This window comes from Mya arenaria, chromosome 13 (genome assembly GCF_026914265.1).
Source record: "Mya arenaria isolate MELC-2E11 chromosome 13, ASM2691426v1".
NCBI classification, from domain to species: Eukaryota; Metazoa; Mollusca; class Bivalvia; order Myida; family Myidae; genus Mya; species Mya arenaria.
Genome location: NC_069134.1, coordinates 56,908,293 through 56,928,965, shown reverse-complemented (window position 1 = coordinate 56,928,965; position 20,673 = coordinate 56,908,293). Strand labels below are relative to the sequence as shown.

At 37.3% G+C, this 20,673-nt stretch overlaps 2 protein-coding genes across 2 annotated transcripts; both read right to left on the bottom strand.

Annotated features, from left to right (window-relative positions):
- Positions 1-7,082: 7,082 nt before the first annotated feature.
- On the bottom strand, positions 7,083-8,386 carry LOC128215513 (opine dehydrogenase-like). Its single transcript, XM_052922196.1, has one exon. The coding sequence runs from the start codon at positions 8,353-8,355 to the stop codon at positions 7,138-7,140; it is 1,218 nt and encodes a 405-aa protein (XP_052778156.1). The 5' UTR covers positions 8,356-8,386; the 3' UTR covers positions 7,083-7,137.
- Positions 8,387-17,108: 8,722 nt separating this feature from the next.
- On the bottom strand, positions 17,109-18,326 carry LOC128215410 (opine dehydrogenase-like). The gene has a single exon (XM_052922095.1). The coding sequence runs from the start codon at positions 18,324-18,326 to the stop codon at positions 17,109-17,111; it is 1,218 nt and encodes a 405-aa protein (XP_052778055.1).
- Positions 18,327-20,673: the final 2,347 nt, after the last annotated feature.

Genomic DNA, 20,673 nt, shown 5'->3' with positions numbered 1-20,673 from the left:
CGGCTTTGTTGGCAAAACGTCTCGGAATTCAGACAGCATCTGCGATAAACTACTAACCTCTTCCGTTGATAATTGTTCACTGATATGACATTCTTTTTCTGCCTCATTTAAAGACGTAGGTTCTTCAACAATTTCGCCTCCTTCATGACTAACTCCACTCTCACACTCAACATCAATCACTGCGGTGCTTACGATCCCAGCACACAGTTGTTTCGATATGGATCGCGCTCCACATACAATTTCAGCATATTTGCATGAAAGGTTTTTACCTTGTTACCAGCCTGTGTCTTGTAGTTCCAAATCACCCCCTCTGTCAATCACTGCGTGTGACCCTCGCCACTGTAACAAAAGCTTATTGGACTTTGTGGGCAAAACAACTAAAACCTTCTCACCTTCTCACCTCATCTTCATCTGTTTCACCCTGGCCGTGCGATTGTAGATGGTCGCATACCGACTATTCGCCTTCTGAAGGTTGGAATGAGGGATTTATTAACTATACTCAAGTCTTTCTTTTAAATCAACCACATCATCGTAAACTGGCTTTACCTCTTGGTCAACAAAGTCTTTGGTCAAAAACTCCCTTCGAATTCTCTTGGGACCCCTAACTGAACGTCCATATATATCATCTCGAATGGCGTAAAGCTTAAACTTTCTTGGGGTGCATCCCTAAAAACAAACAAAACCGGCCCTCAGTATCTGTCCCAATCCTTTGGTCGTTCTATACAAAGTCTCTTTAACATCAGCTTTATGCTGCCGTTGAACTGCTCAACCAGACCGTTACAGATTGTAGGGAGAGGTAGTAAGTTGCTTAATGGAGAAAAGCCTACTTACCTCCTTTATAACCTCAGATGTAAACTGTGAACCTAAGTATGTAAATAACTCTCGTGACACACCTAACCTACAAAACATCTCCACCAACGTTTCAGCAACTCTCTCCGTTTATATTGACGGCAGCGCTATAGATTCTGGATATCAAGTTGCATAATCCATAAGTGTAAGGATATACCTATTTCCCTTTGCCGATCTGGGTTTTATAGATCCAATTAAATCTACAGCAACACGCCGAAATGGAACTTCAATTAGGGGCATCTTACCGAAGGATGCTCTCTTAACTTTACCCTTTAGAATGGATCGTTGACATGTATTACATGACTGGAAATGCCGCTTCACATTGGCTTGAACACCAGGCCAATGAAACTCAGACAACACCTTCGTCATGGTCCTCTTCACAGCAAAGTGTCCTGACATTACAGATTCATGTGCAAGTTCCATAACTTTAGAACGGTGTTTTGCTGGAGCTATTAGTTGTAGAAACTTCTTACCTTTTTCAACCGTCGGTGAACTAAATTCACGTTAAATCAGTCTTTTGCGCATGATGAATTTAGCTTTCCCTGTATCTATCTTCGACCACAAAATCTCTGACTTTTGTAAGTCTGTCATTACTTTGTTGATCCCTCATGATCTCGTCTGGACCAGCGTTACTGTCCACTGCACTCAATACATTCAATCCTTTAAACCTCACATTTTCTGCCGCAGATTTTACCTGATGGCGCGTGTTGACCGCTGCCACCGGTACCTGTGAAGATACTTCATGTAAAGCTGGACCACTAGCTCCCGTAATATTCCCAATTATAACATCATACAGTGGAGCTTGCATACACCAAGCATTTAAACATTATGTGATAAACGGTGTCTCAATATAAACACTTACAACATGAACTTATACTTTTGAACCATCTGCTAAAACACAAATCTGGATCGTCTTGGTAAATTGATCAGCATTGACTAATGCCTTCCTACCTATCACACCACTACATCCCGTGTCTCTTAAGACTTGGACTGGCTTATTGTCTAATTAACATGGTGCTGTTGGCATTTTACCCGATGTCGAAGCACAAACATTTGTATCTAAATCGGAATTTGAATAACACCGCCGTGCATGTAACAAAAGCCGCACAAACATTTGCACCTGCACCCTTCTGTGAATTGTCTTTATGATTATTATTAGCAAGGTTCACCTGTTGCGGTATTTGTCCCTTGTGTCCTCCTTCTTGTTCCGCTGCTGCATTTCTTTCTTGATTTCTACCCGGACAAGCACGGTTTGTGGTATGTTTCTCTTTCCTCTGAAACAAATCATTCTTTACCTTGGGTTTATCTGTATGGTCGTTCGCTTACTTTATTTTGAACGTTGTTGCCCTGTAAGCTTTGATCAAATGTGCGTGGCTTACCACTGGTAGAGAAACATAATGACCTAATACTCACGACACGTGACTCTCTGAACTGATATTCAAGAGTGACCATAGTTTCAACATCCTTGGGAACGTGTTCTCTTAAAACAAAGCAAAATCTTGGAACATAAATTTACGAGTTGCTCTCTCATCATCGTATGATTTTCCTGTCCTTGATAGCTCAATCCATCTGCCCAGATATCCCAATAGTCTATCACTATACGGCAAGAATGTTTCACTATTCTCGGGTAAGCTAGATTTAAACTCACTCCTGAAACCATCTTCACTTAGCTCAAACCTCTTTAAGCTGAGCTGTCTTTAACTCGATGTTATCTTATGGTTTCTGACTAGGCAATCTAGCATATATATCAAGTGCTTTACCTTTTAACAAAGCACTCAAATGTATGGCCGACACTGATCTATCCCATTTATGAATAATTGCATACCGTTCAAAACTATTGAGATAAGAATCCATTTGGTCTTTATTTTCTTCAAAAGCAGGTAGTGTAGGAACCTTAATAAAGTCAGTACGCTCAGTACTTTCAGCATTATGTTTTACCTCAGTTCTATTGAGCACCCTCTCATGCTCCATACGTTCCCTTTCCCTTCGTCGCTCATGCTCTAATTCCTCCCGAAGTCTATCATACTCTAAACGTCTCTCCTCTATCAGCAGATCATGCTGTTCCTTAGCAATGTTTTTTTAACTCATTCCCAGAATAACCCTATTCTTTCCCACTATTTGTCAACTTCTAGAACATCCATGATTCATTAACTTCTTATCCCTCAGAACAATACCAACCACAGGCTAACAATTTTTAAGAATATATTAAATATTTAATAGTGCAAACACTAGCTTTGTGCAATTAAAACAACAATATACACCTAATCAAAACTATGTATGGACATGACGACGTTAGTTCCTTAACTGTTATTGTTGCCCGTCAATATTGTCAATGTCGCAGGGTCATTTGTCTATGTGTTTGTCATTGTTTGTTTGTCTATATGTGTCTAATATTATTCATCATAGTAATAGTAGAACCTAACCCCTGTCACTCACTTTCACTTTCAGTCTGGTCTTCTTTATTCTTTCACTTTCATTTTCACTTTATTTTTCTATATCCGTTAACCTTAACCTTTCACTCGTGCACGAGGAATCTGCGCACTCGTATATTAGATTTTGGACATCACAGACGTGTTTTCTTTATTTCTTATAATTATACTTTGCGTGGCTATGTCTTCAGGTAAATTTCATTTATATTTCATTCTGTATTCATTTTATGCCTTACATGCTGTATTTGTATTTAAACACTCGTATATTAGATTTTGGACATCACAGACGTGTTTTGTTTATTTCTTATAATTATACTTTGCGTGGCTATTTTCTTCAGCACGCCTGGGTTTTGAACCCTCGTACTCCGAGTATCGCGACATCAATAACGTCAGATGTTAGCTTACAGCACACACAGTACCGTCTCAACTACGTCTCCAGCATTTCAAAGCGACATGTCTTCAGCCATTACCCATTTACCATGTACCAGAGAATGAACCGTTTGACCAACTAAATCCAGTGTTATTCCTACACTCCACTTCTCCTAAATAACAAAAGGGCATTAAAACACAAACAAAAGAATCTAAACAATTAAAAATAAGATGTTTCAGACTTTAATGATAAATAAGGTTTCCTTCAAAACTCATAGAACTGATCGCAGAACGTGGGCTAGTGGTGTCAATAATTATCGACGAAACTATGTACTGGTATTATAAATAAACGAATCACTGATTGGGCTGAAAGCAATGTTATGATAAGTGATGCACAGTTTGTCTTTCGGAAGAGAAGGTCAACAGTGGATGCTATTTTTGTTCTTACTGCTGTTATTAATAAATTCTTAAAGGAAAACAAGCGATAAGCATGTGCATTTTGATAGTATTTATTGAAATGGGTTATGGCTAAAATTGTACACTTTAGGTATTCGTGGAAAAGTTTTGCGCATAATTAAAAATATGTACGAGAAGGACAAGGTTCGTCTTAGATGCTGCATTTCTTATTCAGATTTATTTTAATGTTCTATTGGTTTAAAACACGGCGGTTATGTCGCCTTTACTTTTTCCATGTTTTTGGAATATTGAGAAATGTTTTTATGGATAGTGTTTATAGCGGTATAACAAACTATGATATATCATTGATTTTAATGTTGTTCGCTGATGACATGGTCATGTTTGAGGTAAATATCGAGGACTTGCAAAATAGTCTTGGTCTTTTATACGAATACTGCAAAAATGGGTATTAGAAGATAATCCTGATAAGAGTAAAGTTGTTGTTTTAGGATAAGAGGTAAAAATGATAATAAAAGGTCATACGGTGATAAAACCCTAGAAGTTGTAGATGATTTTAATTTCTTTGGTACTGTATTTATATACACTGGAAATTTTGTACTCGATCAAAGTACTTTAGCTGGTAAAGGATTAAAGGCGCTAAACACATTGTTAGTAAATGTAAAAGCTTTTGGTTTTAGGCCTAGTACGGTTGTTTGATGCCTTTTGTGTTTCTAGATCTAGATTACGGATGTGAGATGTGGGGATTAAGTAAAAAAAAGGAAATAGGACATATTCACTTAAAATTCTTGAAAGCATTGTTATATGTCAAAACATCAACATCTATACCAGCTGTGTGTAGCGAGCTAGGAAGGTACTCATTGTATATTAATACAGATTTTAGGATTATTAAATTTTGGTGTAAAATACTATAATCTAATAATATTATTGTACAAAAACTATATGAAAATATGTTTAATCATATTTCTCAAGGAAAAAGTAATTGTGCATCTAATGTCAAGAATTTATAAGACAATGCAGGTATCTCAGATATCTGGAATAATTCAATTAATATAAACTTGAAATTTTCGCATGTCCTACTCAGAAAAGGCTGTTAGATCATTTCAAGCAAATATGGTTTAACTCATTACAGATAAGTCCTGTTTAGTATTTGTACAAAGAGTGTAATAATGCATTTGTGTTATCATTATATTTGGATAATCCTCCGAAAACTCCGCATTGCATTTACAAAACTAAGGCTATCCTAGCACTCCTTAAGCATTGAAACTGCTAGAATAGAGCATTATCAAGGATACTGTCTTATATGTGGCTTTTTTATTCACGTGTATCCTTAATAAACGCATCAACACATTCCTCTATGATAATAATTTGTCAAACGAGAACCAAGCCGGATTTCGCGCAAATTATTCAACCTGCGATCATATCCTTACATTGCATTTCCTTATAAGTAAATTTAGAGCCCAGAAAAAAGAAACTGTTTTGCTCATTTATTGATTTTTCGGCCGCATTTGGCTTTGTGCATGCGAGCTTCGTGTGTTGACCGTTTGGTAGGTCTCAAATACGGTTTAACGGGTACGTATTATGCAATTTTTGAGTATAAAATAACAAAATATGAGTTTGTAAACCTTTGTTTTATCCTGTTGGTATGTGTGCATGCGCGAAGGGAAAATTTTCGCACGGGTGCTGGTCCGGTGCCAACGCATTTGCATTTGGGTGCGGATTTATAGATTATTTGTAAATAATTGATAAATTATTTTGTTAAAAATTAATTATCTTGTCCTTTGTTGTTTTCCATTTCAGGTTAGATGACAAACAAATAGTAGGATGAGGAGGTGGAGTGGCTAGTCCTTGATGGTGTTGGGAGCCCACCAGTACTCCGGATTGATTTCGATCCCGAAAAAAAACCATCTAGGTATTGCGCGAAGTTGGTCCAAACGATTGTTGCTGTCCGGTAAAGGAAAACCTGATCCGGGAATTGTTGAAAACTTAAATGAGAAGTCCCCTTTCGCCAAAAGATTTGGTCAGGATTGACTTCTCTGTTAATGTTTTGTTAAGCTTGGCAGGTAACACTAGTTAAAAGCAGTTCCTTTGGAGGCTGCGGTCAAAGTTGCCTCCTGTTTTCTCCTGTTTTCTCGCCAGTCCGCAGCAGGACGATATACACGGCAAGCGATCCTGGATGTGAGGCCGATGAAGGTGAATAATCTTCGGGTGATGAGCGCCTGCGTGAAAATATGGAGCAGGCCAACGCATTTCTGTCCCAGTACTACTAGAGACACAGGTAAATGTATCTTATGTAGCCAACAGAGGTTCATGGGCATCGCCATTTAATCCCAGGGCAGACATGTCACTACCGCATGGTCGGTCTGAGGCAGCAGGGGAAGGTATGCTGCTACACCCCAAGAGACGGTCATCTTAGGAGGTATTAGCTATGCTACGAAGAAATTAACAGTTTGACGGTAAGAGTAATTTAGCTATGTTCCGTCAAAAATTTAAATAAATGTTTTGCAAACCTTATATTTTTAAGTAATTCTGTAAAAAAAATACAAACTATGTCATGACCCTTTTTTATTTTTGAGACCGTTACCATAAACACCGATTTTTCTTTTTTTGGTCTACTTTAGGCCCAACTCTTTTTCAGTCGAGCATACCAAAGTTTACCCTTACTAAATACACACAAAATCCTCTAGCATTAATCAGTCACAGACTTCAAAGTAATAACATGTGACGTCTCCATACCAGTATAATCCAGTAAATATTGTAGGGGAGACAGCCTTCCAAATACATGTACCATTGCGTATCGATAGCCGGCTCATGTCACTGTATACGCGCGTACCATTCAATATGTCACGGTTATGTCGCTGGCATGTGCACCCTCCTGCCATAGAATTAAATGCTTAAGATTGTCAAATATTTATTTTTTCTGATTAAAATATATATGATTCTAAATACAAACAAACTTTTCATAATTAGTAGTTTATACCTAATATTAACCAATAGAAATACCAGGAGCTCACTCCATTCGTGCGACTGTATCAATTCGAGACAATAGAAAGATACATGTGAAAAAATAACAATGTTACGACGATTTGAAAAACGACACAAGTATGTCTATGTTGTCAATGCCATAAGCTTTCGGCATCCGCGCATGCTCTCTTTCCACATCAACCAAGCGGCCATCTTGAATGAATATCACTCCGATTTTTTCTTGCGCCCACTCCACGATTTCATTGATGACCGGTGTATCCACTCCAACCATGTCAGCTATCTGCTTTAATACCACAAGTCCGTAAGGTATGTCCTCCACAATGTATCTGTATCCGAAATCAGGCACGTATTTCCCGTCTTTTGTCTTCGACATTGGATGCTTAAGGCCCTCATAACCGCTGTTGGTTTTCAGACAAGAAACTAATGTTGACTTGTCAGCAATTTGGTCTCCATAGTGATGGATAAACCAATCTTGCATTGTTGGAATGCCCAAGAAATCGTGCTGAGGAAACTTCTGTGAAAGCCTTTCAGCAGTTGCTATAACTTCATTGTTGACGCCATCAAGGTATTTAGCAGCTGTCTCGTCAACACCTTGGTAAAACAGAGGCGGGCTCTCCAGCGGTCCACCGTCCCAGTCTTTCCACCTGGCATACATGATCGGAGGATGAACTGTCGATATGGCCATCAGTGTAAGCTTAACATAATTCTCGCAAAGCTTCACCACTGGCTTTGGTCCAATCAAAGTCTGCAAGAGGGTCATCAGCGAATCCTTTTTTGTCGTAGACCCTTCCGGATTAACCATCGAGCAGTAAACCTCTTCCTTTGTTCCGACTATATCCACCTCCTCTCCATATTTCGTATATCTGCAAGCCCAGGGTAATGTCTCCAAAGCAACGATAGTGTTGCTCTTTCCATTTTCACGTAAGATAGAACCACATTGGTATTCGAATCCAGCATGTCCTGGCATTCCAATCACTATTGCTGTTTCCTTCAGGTGAGGTGTAATTAGTTTGAGGTACGTCTCGTGTGCATATGCTGGTACGACTGAAAAGACCATATCCGACCTTGAAATAACACCAACATCACGTGTAACGCTAAACTTCGTCTCGCCAGGGCGCTGTTCTCTGACTTCTCCATTTCTGTATTTGACTCTGAACCCATTCTTTACCAACGTCGCATTCCAGCGCTCGGCCTCGTCTTCGAATATATCAAGAACTGTCACGTGAGCATTCTCGACCAATGACGAAATCCCTGCAAACGCATGCGCACCATTTCCTCCACCGCATATGGTAACGGTTAATCCTTCCATTTCCACTACTTAAGTATGTATGTAAATATGTATGCGGAAAACTGGCTGATCTCTATGGACGTTAGGTTAAGTGTTTCTAACGGCTAAAAGTGTTTAGATGTAACTCTTTGGTGTTCCCTTAAACATTTCGTCCATGATATAAATAAAACCTATATTCAAAACACCTTTAAACCTAACTTCTTTCTTCAAATGTTTATGATCCAAATTTTTCTAATATCTCCAAAACACTTTTGGACGTATGTTAACTTGCTTCGATTATAAACATCACATCTTTCTAGCTTCATAGTCATTTGCAATAACTGAAATGATAAGATGTTGATATCGTGTTTGAAAGCATAAAGTAGGTTAAATCATACATGGAAAGCAACGATGTGAATATATTAATACTTGTAAGTTCTCTTATCTCAGTATTACTACACGAGCATTTAGCATATGTCACTCGTTATTTTCGCGCTAATTCGCTGAGTACATCGTACACAAGATACAAAATAAAAGATACGAAAATCTTTATTTAAAGTCGGATATATGAGATGATAACGAAAATAACAACAATGAGCTATTTTCCGACATGAATAACAAACAATACATAATGAACGTTGTTCAATCAATAGATGACCTGGAAATAAAAGCATATAGCCATGTCATTGAAGTTACATATCTTAACATTACGTCACTGTATGGTAGGCCGACCATGACTCTGCAAAAAGTATCTGATATCGTTTAGGCATTTCAAAAGTTATTTGTGATACTATATTATTTAAGGGACTCAGTTATGTTTTGTTCCGGTAATGCATCTGATACCGAAATTGCAGGGGAAAAATACACTTCAAGTATAAAAAATAATAATCTGGTTTTAGTTGGGTCCAAACCCACACCTGTTCAGTGAAGGAGAAAATAGAAAACTGGCAACAAAACTTTACATCCACGAAGACTCATACACAAACTCTAGGATAATTTAACATATAAGCCTTTTGTTAAATCGCTTTTCAAAAGCATTAAAAGGAACCGAGCATTAATGGAGATCTAACTACTGTACAAGTTTCATCGAGATACAATCAAAACTGAACACTGTATCGTGTTCACAAGAAATTGTTTACAGACGCACGGACGCACATTACCATCGCATAAGATCAAAAAATCAATCTAACTACAATCTAACTCCAAATGTCCTATCATAATCAGATCGAGAAATACCTATTAACTCGTTATTATTATATCATTTTGATTCTTATTTTCTTCTAATAGAGAAGATATGAAAATTATACAATGAATCATAAACAAAACATATCGTAATTGCAGCAACTAATCCACATGTGCAATGCAAGTGTCAACTTGTAAAACGGATTCTATTTATAAAATAAATTGCTGGCCGACCTTGCAAACGAAGATGTAACTCAATGAAATTCCAAAATATTTGAGATATATAATACCCTTATTAGGTCATGCGTGTTACGTTTTTTTGCACGAATGATGTCAATTTAAATGTTTGCATTTTGAATTATTGCTTCGATGGCAATTATTTTCATCGTTTGTACTTGGTTTAGGTACCTAAATTACGTAAGAGCCTGAACGCACTATTGAAATAAATGGTAATGGAAATTGGTTTGTACATTCAATGAATGGGCTGATCATGCACCTTTGTGTTTCATATACCAACACAACTGCATAATGGAAAAATATTTGAATGCCGAATAAAGGCGAAATATAATTGCAATATTACCTGAGTTTAACACTTCCTGATAATATGTTAGCCAGTATGAATCAGGAATATGTTAGCCAGTATGAATGCTAAAAATACATGTAAAAGTAAAAATACCGATATTATTGTTAATATTTCGGATCCATTATTTTGTAAAAGTAAATTGTACATGGAGAGGAAATATAGTAAACATAGTACCAAAGGTCAGGAATAGCGCAGAACGGAGGCAGTCCAATTAAGTGTAAAGAACCTCAAACAACCCAAACAATAATGAAATTATTGTTAAAATATTATATCATACAATAATTTTCATACGTCATAAAAATACAAAAGAAATGAAATGCTTCAGTCATTCGAAAACAATAAGTATACTTCCTTTTGTAATAAATTGTTTTTTCAGTGAAGAGATATGATTTTAGTCAGTTCTTTAGTACTTAATATGATAAATCCTGGTATAGTTAACAAGCAGCATATAATGCCGACATTGGCCTGAATTTTCACAAGGATCACTAACACTCCGACGTCAACAAACAATCCAACGACGATCACACAGTCCCCTATTCCCACACTCCGATGTCACACGAATGTCGACGCTCACGGAAGCCCACCCGATCACACAGACTATCACACAGCGTCACGGGCTCCGCAGTACACGTCCTCCGACGTCAATCGATGTTAACATCCATAGAAACTGGCATAACCGACGACCACACAGATACCATAATCACATAATTACTACAGTACTCACTGTCGGATAGTTCGATAACTCTAAGATCAATCATACTCTTTACCTCTTCTACAACTGTTTGCTTCAACGTAAAGGGGACTGGGTATTGCTTTGGTCGTATTGGAGTATCCGTAGTCAACTTAATATCATGCTTACCAAGGGTGGTTTATCCCGGCTTTGTTGATAAAACGTCTCGGAATTCAGAAAGCATCTGCGATAAACTACTAACCTCTTCCGTTGATAATTATTCACTGATATGACATTCTCTTTCTGCCTCATTTAAAGACGTAGGTTGTTCAACAATTCCGCCTCCTTCATGACTAACTCCACTCTCACACTCAACATCAATCACTGCGGAGCTTATGATTCCCAGCACACAGTTGTTTCGAGATGGATCGCGCTCCACATACAATTTCAGCATATTTGCATGAAAGGTTTTTACCTTGTTACCAACCTGTGTCTTGTAGTCCCAAATCACCCACTCTGTCAATCACTGCGTGTGACCCTCGCCACTGTAACAAAAGCTTATTGGACTTTGTGGGCAAAAAGAACTAAAACCATCTCACCTTCTCACCTCATCTTCAACTGTTTCACCCTGGCCGTGCGATTGTAGATGGTCGCATACCGACTATTCGCCTTCTGAAGGTTGAAATGAGGGATTTATTAACTATAACCAAGTCTTTCTTTTAAATCAACCACATAATGGTAAACTGGCTTTACCTCTTGGTCAACAATGTCTTTGGTCAAAAATTCTCTTAGAATTCTCTTGGGACCCCTAACTGAACGTCCATATATATCATCTCGAATGGCGTAAAGCTTAAACTTTCTTGGGGTGCATCCCTAAAAACAAACAAAACCGGCCCTCAATATCTGTCTCAATCCTTTGGTCGTTCTATAGAAAGTCTCTTTAACATCAGCTTTATGCTGCCGTTGAACTGCTCAACCAGACCGTTACAGATGGTAGGGAGTGGTAGTAAGTTGCTTAATGGAGAAAAGCCTACTTACCTCCTTTATAACCTCAGATGTAAACTGTGAACCTAAGTATGTAAATAACTCTCGTGACACACCTAACCTACAAAACATCTCCACCAACGCTTCAGCAACTCTCTCCATTTATATTGACGGCAGCGCTACGGATTCTGGATATCTAGTTGCATAATCCATAAGTGTAAGGATATACCTATTTCCCTTTGCCGATCTAGTCCATAGGTCCAATTAAATCTACAGCAACACGCTGAAATGGAACTTCAATTAGGGGCATCTTACCGAAGGATGCTCTCTTAACTTTACCCTTTAGAATGGATCGTTGACGTGTATTACATGATTGGAGATGCCGCTTCACATCGGCTTGAACACCAGGCCAATGAAACTCAGACAACACCTTCGTCATTGTCCTCTTCACAGCAAAGTGTCCTGACATTACAGATTCATGTACAAGTTCCATAACTTTAGAACGGTGTTTTGCTGGAGCTACTAGTTGTAGAAACTTCTTACCGTTTTCAACCGTCGGTGAACTAAATTCACGTTAAATCAGTCTTTTGTGCATGATGAATTTAGCTTTCCCTGTACTTCTATCTTCGACCACAAAATCTCTGACCTTTGTAAGTCTATCATTACTCTGTTGATCCCTCATGATCTCGTCTGGACCAGCGTTACTGTCCACTGCACTCAATACCTTGAATCCTTTAAACCTCACATTTTCTGCCGCAGATTTTACCTGATGGCGCGTGTTGGCCGCTGCCACCGGTACCTGTGAAGATACTTCATGTAAAGCTGGACCACTAGCTCCCGTAATATTCCCAATTATAACATCATACAGTGGAGCTTGCATACACCAAGCATTTAAACATTATGTGATAAACGGTGTCTCAATATAAACACTTACAACATGAACTTCTACTTTTGAACCATCTGCTCAAACACAAATCTGGATCGTCTTGGTAAATTGATCAGCATTGACTAATGCCTTCCTACCTATCACACCACTACATCCAATACAATGTTAAAGTGAATAGAAATTTAGCTATGTATATACATAAGGCATTTAATGTTAGAAACCAATACCATTATTACTATGAATAATATGTGTTTTTCATGTACACAATGATCTCTCGCTGTCATATACATGTACATAATGCTATATTGTGTCTCTATTATGACATGAAACATGAATATTTATTTATATGATCATTGGTGATTTATTTGACCATTTGATTACTTACATGCATATAATTCTCTATTTGTAAATGTATACTCATGGACATATTGTCTATTGTATTTGTTAATAAACTAAAACTAAAAACTAAACATCCCGTGTCTCTTAAGACTTGGACTGGCTTATTGTCTAACTAACATGGTGCTGTTGGCATTTTACCCAATCATTTGTATCTAAATCGGCATTTGAATAACACCGCCGTGCATGTAACAAAAGCAGCACAAACATTTGCACCTGCACCCTTCTGTGAATTGTCTTTATGATTATTATTAGCAAGGTTCACCTGTTGCGGTATTTGTCCCTTATGTCCTCCTTCTTGTTCCACTGCTGCATTTCTTTCTTGCTTTCTACCCGGACAAGCACGGTTATTGGCATGTCTCTCTTTCCTCTGAAACAAATCATTCTTTACCTTGGGTTTATCTGTATGGTCGTTTGCTTCCTTTATTTTGAACGTTGTTGCCCTGTAAGCTTTGATCAAATGTGCGTGGCTTACCACTGATAGAGAAACATAATGACCTAATACTCACGGCACGTGCCTCTCTGAACTGATCTTCAAGAGTGACCATAGTTTCAACATCCTTGGGAACGTGTTCTCTTAAAACAAAGCAAAATCTTGGAACATAAATTTATGAGTTGCTCTCTCATCATCGTATGCTTTCCCTGTCCTTGAGAGCTCAATCCATCTGCCCAGATATCCCAATAGTCTATCACTATACGGCAAGAATGTTTCACCATTCTCGGGTAAACTAGATTTAAACTCACTCCTGAAACCATCTTCACTAAGCTCAAACCTCTTCAAAAGAGCTTTCTTTAACTCGATCTTATGGTTTCTGACTAGGCAATCTAGCATATATATCAAGTGCTTTACCTTTCAACAAAGCACTCAAATGTATGACCGACACTGATATATCCCATTTATGAATAATTGCATACCGTTCAAAACTGTTGAGATAAGAATCCATTTGGTCTTTATTTTCTTCAAAAGCAGGTAGTGTAGGAACCTTTCAGCATTATGTTTTACCTCAATTCCATTGAGCACCCTCTCATGCTCCATACGTTCCCTTTCCTTTCGTCGCTGATGCTCTAATTCCTCCGAAGTATATCATACTCTAAACGTCTCTCCTCTATCAGCAGATCATGCTGTTCCTTAGCAATGTTTTTTTAACTCATTCCCAGAATAACCCTATTTTTTCCCACTATTTGTCAACTTCTCTAGAACATCCATGATTCATTAACTTCTTATCCCTCAGAAAAATATCAACCACAGACTACCAATTTTTAAGAATATATTAAATATTTAATAGTGCCAACACTAGCTTTGTGCAATTAAAACAACAATATTTACACCTAATCAAAACTATGTATGCACATGACGACGTTAGTTCCTTAACTGTTATTGTTGCCCGTCAATATTGTCAATGTCGCAGATGTTAGTTACAGCACACACAGTACCGTCTCAACTACGTCTCCAGCATTTCAAAGCGACATGTCTTCAGCCATAACCATTTACCATGTACCAGAGAATGAACCGTTTGACCACCTAAATCCAGGGTTATTCCTACACTCCACTTCTCCTAAATAACAAAAGGGCATTAAAACCCAAACAAAAGAAGCCTAAACAATTCAAAATAAGATGTTTCAGACTTTAATGATAAATAAGGTTTCCTTCAAAACTCATAGAACTGATCGCAGAGCGTGGGTTAGTGGTGTCAATAATTATCGACGCATAACCCTTGTAAGCTGTTTTTCGAAAATATTTACTGGTATTATAAATAAACGAATCACTGATTGGGCTGAAAGCAATGTTATGATAAGTGATGCACAGTTTGTCTTTCGGAAGAGAAGGTCTACAGTGGATGCTATTTTCGTTCTTACTGCTGTTATTAATAAATTCTTAAATGAAAACAAGCGATAAGCATGTGCATTTTGATAGTATTTATTGAAATGGGTTATGGCTAAAATTGTACACTCTAGGTATTCGTGGAAGAGTTTTGCGCATAATTAAAAATATGTACGAGAAGGACAAGGTTCGTCTTAGATGCTGCATTTCTTATTCAGATTTATTTTAATGTTCTATTGGTTTAAAACACGGCGAAGTTATTTCGCCTTTACTTTTTCCATGTTTTTGGAATATTGAGAAATGTTTTTATGGATAGTGTTTATAGCGGTATAACAAACTATGATATATCATTGATTTTAATGTTGTTCGCTGATGACATGGTCATGTTTGGGGTAAATATCGAGGACTTGCAAAATAGTTTTGATCTTTTATACGAATACTGCAAAAATGGGTATTAGAAGATAACCCTGATAAGAGTAAAGTTGTTGTTTTAGGATAAGAGGTAAAAATGATGATAAATGGTCATACGGTGATAAAACCCTAGAAGTTGTAGATGATTTTTAATTTCTTTGGTACTGTATTTAAATACACTGGAAATTTTGTACTCGATCAAAGTACTCTAGCTGGTAAAGGATTAAAGGCGCTAAACACATTGTTAGTAAATGTAAAAGCTTTTGGTTTTAGGCCTAGTAAGGTTGTTTGATGCTTTTTGTGTTTCTAGATCTAGATTACGGATGTGAGATGTGGGGATTAAGTAAAAAAGGAAATAGGACATATTCACTTAAAATTCTTGAAAGCATTGTTATATGTCAAAACATCAACATCTACACCAGCTGTGTGTAGCGAGCTTGGAAGGTACTCATTGTATATTAATACAGATTTTAGGATTATTAAATTTTAGTGTAAAATACTATAATCTAATAATATTATTGTACAAATCTATATGAAAATATGTTAAATTATATTTCTCAAGGATAAAGTAATTGTGCATCTAATGTTAAGAATTTATAAGACAATGCAGGTATCTCAGATATCTGGAATAATCCAATTAATATAAACTTGAAATTTTCGCATGTCCTTCTCAGAAAAGTCTGTTAGATCATTTCAAGCAAGTATGGTTTAACTCATTACAGATAAGTCCTGTTTAGTATTTGTACAAAGAGTGTATTAATGCATTTGTGTTATCATTATATTTGGATAATCCTCCGAAAACTTTCCGCATTGCATTTACAAAACTAAGGCTATCCTAGCACTCCTTAAGCATTGAAACTGCTAGAATAGAGCATAATCAAGGATACTGTCTTATATGTGGCTTTTTTATTGACGTTTATTCTTAATAAACACATCAACACATTCCTCTATGATAATAATTTGTCAAACGAGAACCAAGCCGGATTTCGCGCAAATTATTCAACCTGCGATCATATCCTTACATTGCATTTCCTTATAAGTAAATTTAGAGCCCAGAAAAAAGAAACTGTTTTGCTCATTTATTGATTTTTCGGCCGCATTTGGCTTTGTGCATGCGAGCTTCGAGTGTTGACCGTTTGGTAGGTCTCAAATACGGTTTAACGGGTACGTATTATGCAATATTTGAGTGTAATAACTAAATATGAGTTTGTACACCATTGTTTTATCCTGTTGGTATTTGTGCATGCGCGAAGGGAAAATTTTCGCGCGGGTGCTGGTCCGGTGCCAACGCATTTGCATTTGAGTGCGGATTTATAGATTAAAAATTAAAGACAAACTATGTCACGACCCTTTTTTATTTTTGAGACCGTTACCATAAACACCGATTTTTTTTTTTGGTCTACTTTAGGCCCAACCCTTTTTTCAGTCGAGCATACCAAAGTTTACCCTTACTAAATACACACAAATTCCTCTAATCAGTTACAGACTTCAAAGCAATAACATGTAACGTCTCCATACCAGTATAATCCAGTAAATATTGTAGGGGAGACAGCCTTCCAAATACATGTACCATTGCGTATCGATAGCCGGCTCATGTCACTGTATACGCGCGTACCATTCAATATGTCACGGTTATGTCGCTGGCATGTGCACCCTCCTGCCATAGAATTAAATGCTTAAGATTGTCAAATACTTATTTTTTTTTCTGATTAAAATATATATGATTCTAAATACAAACAAACTTTTCATAATTAGTAGTTTATACCTAATATTAACCAATAGAAATACCAGGAGCTCACTCCATTCGTGCGACTGTATCAATTCGAGAAAATAGAAAGATACATGTGAAAAAATAACAATGTTACGACGATTTGAAAAACGACACAAGTATGTCTATGTTGTCAATGCCATAAGCTTTCGGCATCCGCGCATGCTCTCTTTCCACATCACCCAAGCGGCCATCTTGAATGAATATCACTCCGATTTTTTCTTGCGCCCACTCCACGATTTCATTGATGACCGGTGTATCCACTCCAACCATGTCCGCTATCTGCTTTAATACCACAAGTCCGTAAGGTATGTCCTCGACAATGTATCTGTATCCGAAATCAGGCACGTATTTCCCGTCTTTTGTCTTCGACATTGGATGATTAAGGCCCTCATAACCGCTGTTGGTTTTCAGACAAGAAACTAATGTTGACTTGTCAGCAATTTGGTCTCCATAGTGATGGATAAACCAATCTTGCATTGTTGGGATGCCCGAGAAATCGTGCTGAGGAAACTTCTGTGAAAGCCTTTCAGCAGTTGCTATAACTTCATTGTTGACGCCATCCAGGTATTTAGCAGCTGTCTCGTCAACACCTTGGTAAAACAGAGGCGGGCTCTCCAGCGATCCACCGTCCCAGTCTTTCCACCTGGCATACATGATCGGAGGATGAATTGTCGATTTGGCCATCAGTGTAAGCTTAACATAATTCTCGCAAAGCTTCACCACTGGCTTTGGTCCAATCAAAGTCTGCAAGAGGGTCATCAGCGAATCCTTTTTTGTCGTAGACCCTTCCGGATTAACCATCGAGCAGTAAACCTCTTCCTTTGTTCCGACTATATCCACCTCCTCTCCATATTTCGTATATCTGCAAGCCCAGGGTAGTGTCTCCAAAGCAACGATAGTGTTGCTCTTTCCATTTTCACGTAAGATAGAACCACATTGGTATTCGAATCCAGCATGTCCTGGCATTCCAATCACTATTGCTGTTTCCTTCAGGTGAGGTGTAATTAGTTTGAGGTACGTCTCGTGTGCATATGCTGGTACGACTAAAAAGACCATATCTGACCTTGAAATAACACCAACATCACGTGTAACGCTAAACTTCGTCTCGCCAGGACGCTGTTCTCTGACTTCACCATTTCTGTATTTGATTCTGAACCCATTCTTTACCAACGTCGCATTCCAGCGCTCGGCCTCGTCTTCGAATATGTCGAGGACTGTCACGTGAGTATTCTCGACCAATGACGAAATCCCTGCAAACGCATGCGCACCATTTCCTCCACCGCATATGGTAACGGTTAATCCTTCCATTTCCACTACTTAAGATATGTATGCGGAAAACTGGCTGACCTCTGTGGAAGTTAGGTTAAGTGTTTCTAACGGCTAAAAGTGTTTAGATGTAACTCTTTGGTGTTCCCTTAAACATTTAGTCCATGAACTAAAAACAATCCTATCTTCAAAACACGTTTAAACGTAAATTCTTTCTTCAAATGTTTGTGATCCAAAACGTCTTTAAAACACCTTTGGACGTATCTTAACTTTCTTCAATTTTAAACATCACATCATCCTAGCTGCATAGTCATTTGCAATAACTGAAATGATAAGATGTTGATATCATGTTTGAAAGCATAAAGTAGGTTAAATCATACATGGAAAGCAACGATGTGAATATATTAATACTTGTAACTTCTCTTATCTCAGTATTACACGAGCATTTAGCATATGTCACTGCATTATTTTCGCGAAAATTCGCTGAACATCGTACACAAGATACAAAATAAAAGATACGAATCTTTATTTAAAGTCGGGTACATAATAACAAAAAAACAACAACAATGAGTTATTTTAATATATGAATAACAAACATACTTAACATAACAATACATATATATGTTAGGCCGACCATGACTCTGCAAAAAGTATTGAACGTCGTCTAGGCATTTCAATCGTTATTTGTGATACTGTATTATTAGAGGGACTCATTCATGTTTTGTCACCTTTTTTCCAAGTAATGCATCTGGTACCGAAATTGCAGGAATAAATACACTTCAAGTATAAAAAATAATCTGGTTTTAGTTGGGTGCAAACCTACGCCTGTTAAGTGAAAGAAACATTTGAAAACTGACAGCAAACCGTCACTTTCACGAGGACGAATACTCAAACTTAAGGATAACTTAACCTTTAATCCCTTTGTTCAATCGCTATTCAAAATCGTGTTTGAATCTTAGTTTTAACAATGCTAAGGATTTGTCATACAAAACAGTACATTTTACAAAAACATGAGTGAGTTTCTTTAAATAGTACACTCCGCCGCTAAGATAAATGTTCAATCCCACCTATAGCAGTAATGTTTATACCAGAACCAATTATGGAAATTAATAAGATACGCTATATTTCATTTCGTTTATGGTCGACAGGCATAATAACATTAGGTAATAGCTATTTTTCGACATAGCAGGTAACCTGTTCAGGTAAACAAATGGTCTAAAAACGGAATTAAATTAATCATTTTTTTAAATTTTATTTAGTTTTTCATCGGGTGAGGAGGGGGGGGGGGGGGGGGGCTTTTCGTACCTTTTTGTAAATTTAACTTGAAAATTTCATGGTCGTGAAAAGTCGTACCATTGACTTTGGTCTTTAGATTCACTGATGGATACATTGATGGTTGAACTCTCATTTAGTGTATTAAATGTCAGTGTATTCTCTACTTCATCATACTTAATTATTTCAGACGCGTAGGAAGCAAACTGACTTTAGGGCCGGGAAAAGGGTGGGCTCGGGAGGGTTATTCCCTCCCTTTCGAGACTTTTTTCAATTTTGAGCATTGAAAGAGTCGTTTTCCAGTGAGTTCAGGTATTATTTTCAGGTTTCTTCTATACCTTATTTTGGTTAAAATAGTTGATAGATATAAAACTTGTTTAGTTACATTTATTTTCTGTGAAACCGTCGTTAATATGATAAAACAGTAAATAACATGAAATGTTATCTTAGATATTAGACTGGTAATTTCAATAAAAATATAGAGTAAACGCCTTTAAAGTGTATACTTTAAATTAACACAGCGAGCTTCCCTACCCTCGGAATCTGAGCGTGACATACCAATGATATTTAGCTTATAAATACGAGTACAGTCACTACCTTAATTGTTATTGAATGCCTATCATTTATTTATATACCATGATGAATGTAAAGTTAAAAAAGAGAGAAAATCTTAACGAGCAAACGTGATACTTATTAAAGGCCGATATAAACGCTTTCATGGGCTTGAATTATAGATTATAACCTTCTTGGCTGTAAATGTAGGTTATTATATACTTAATTTATATTATTTTTATTAAAAATGTATACAGGCAGACGTATACGCATGTATACTTGCATCATGTGACTTGATATTTAGCCTTGCAAATAAAGATAGTCAAGATAACGCAAATCATTAAAGGTACTTGCTCGTGTTTTTGAACAAAATAAATTATCCCGATAATGCATATGAACACTTATTTTATCATTGTTTTACTCCGTGATTTCGACTTTTGCCGAAAGATATTCAATTATAGTATAAAAAAGTGTTTTGGTTTTAGTAGGGTGTGGGGTGCAAACCTACGGCGGTAAAGTCAAGAAAAAAATAGAAAACAGGCGCCTTCACCATCAGCCAACCATG

Coding starts and splice junctions, on each gene's coding strand:
- LOC128215513 (XM_052922196.1), bottom strand. CDS start 8,355: ATGGAAGGATTAACCGTTACCATATGCGGTGGAGGAAATGGTGCGCAT.
- LOC128215410 (XM_052922095.1), bottom strand. CDS start 18,326: ATGGAAGGATTAACCGTTACCATATGCGGTGGAGGAAATGGTGCGCAT.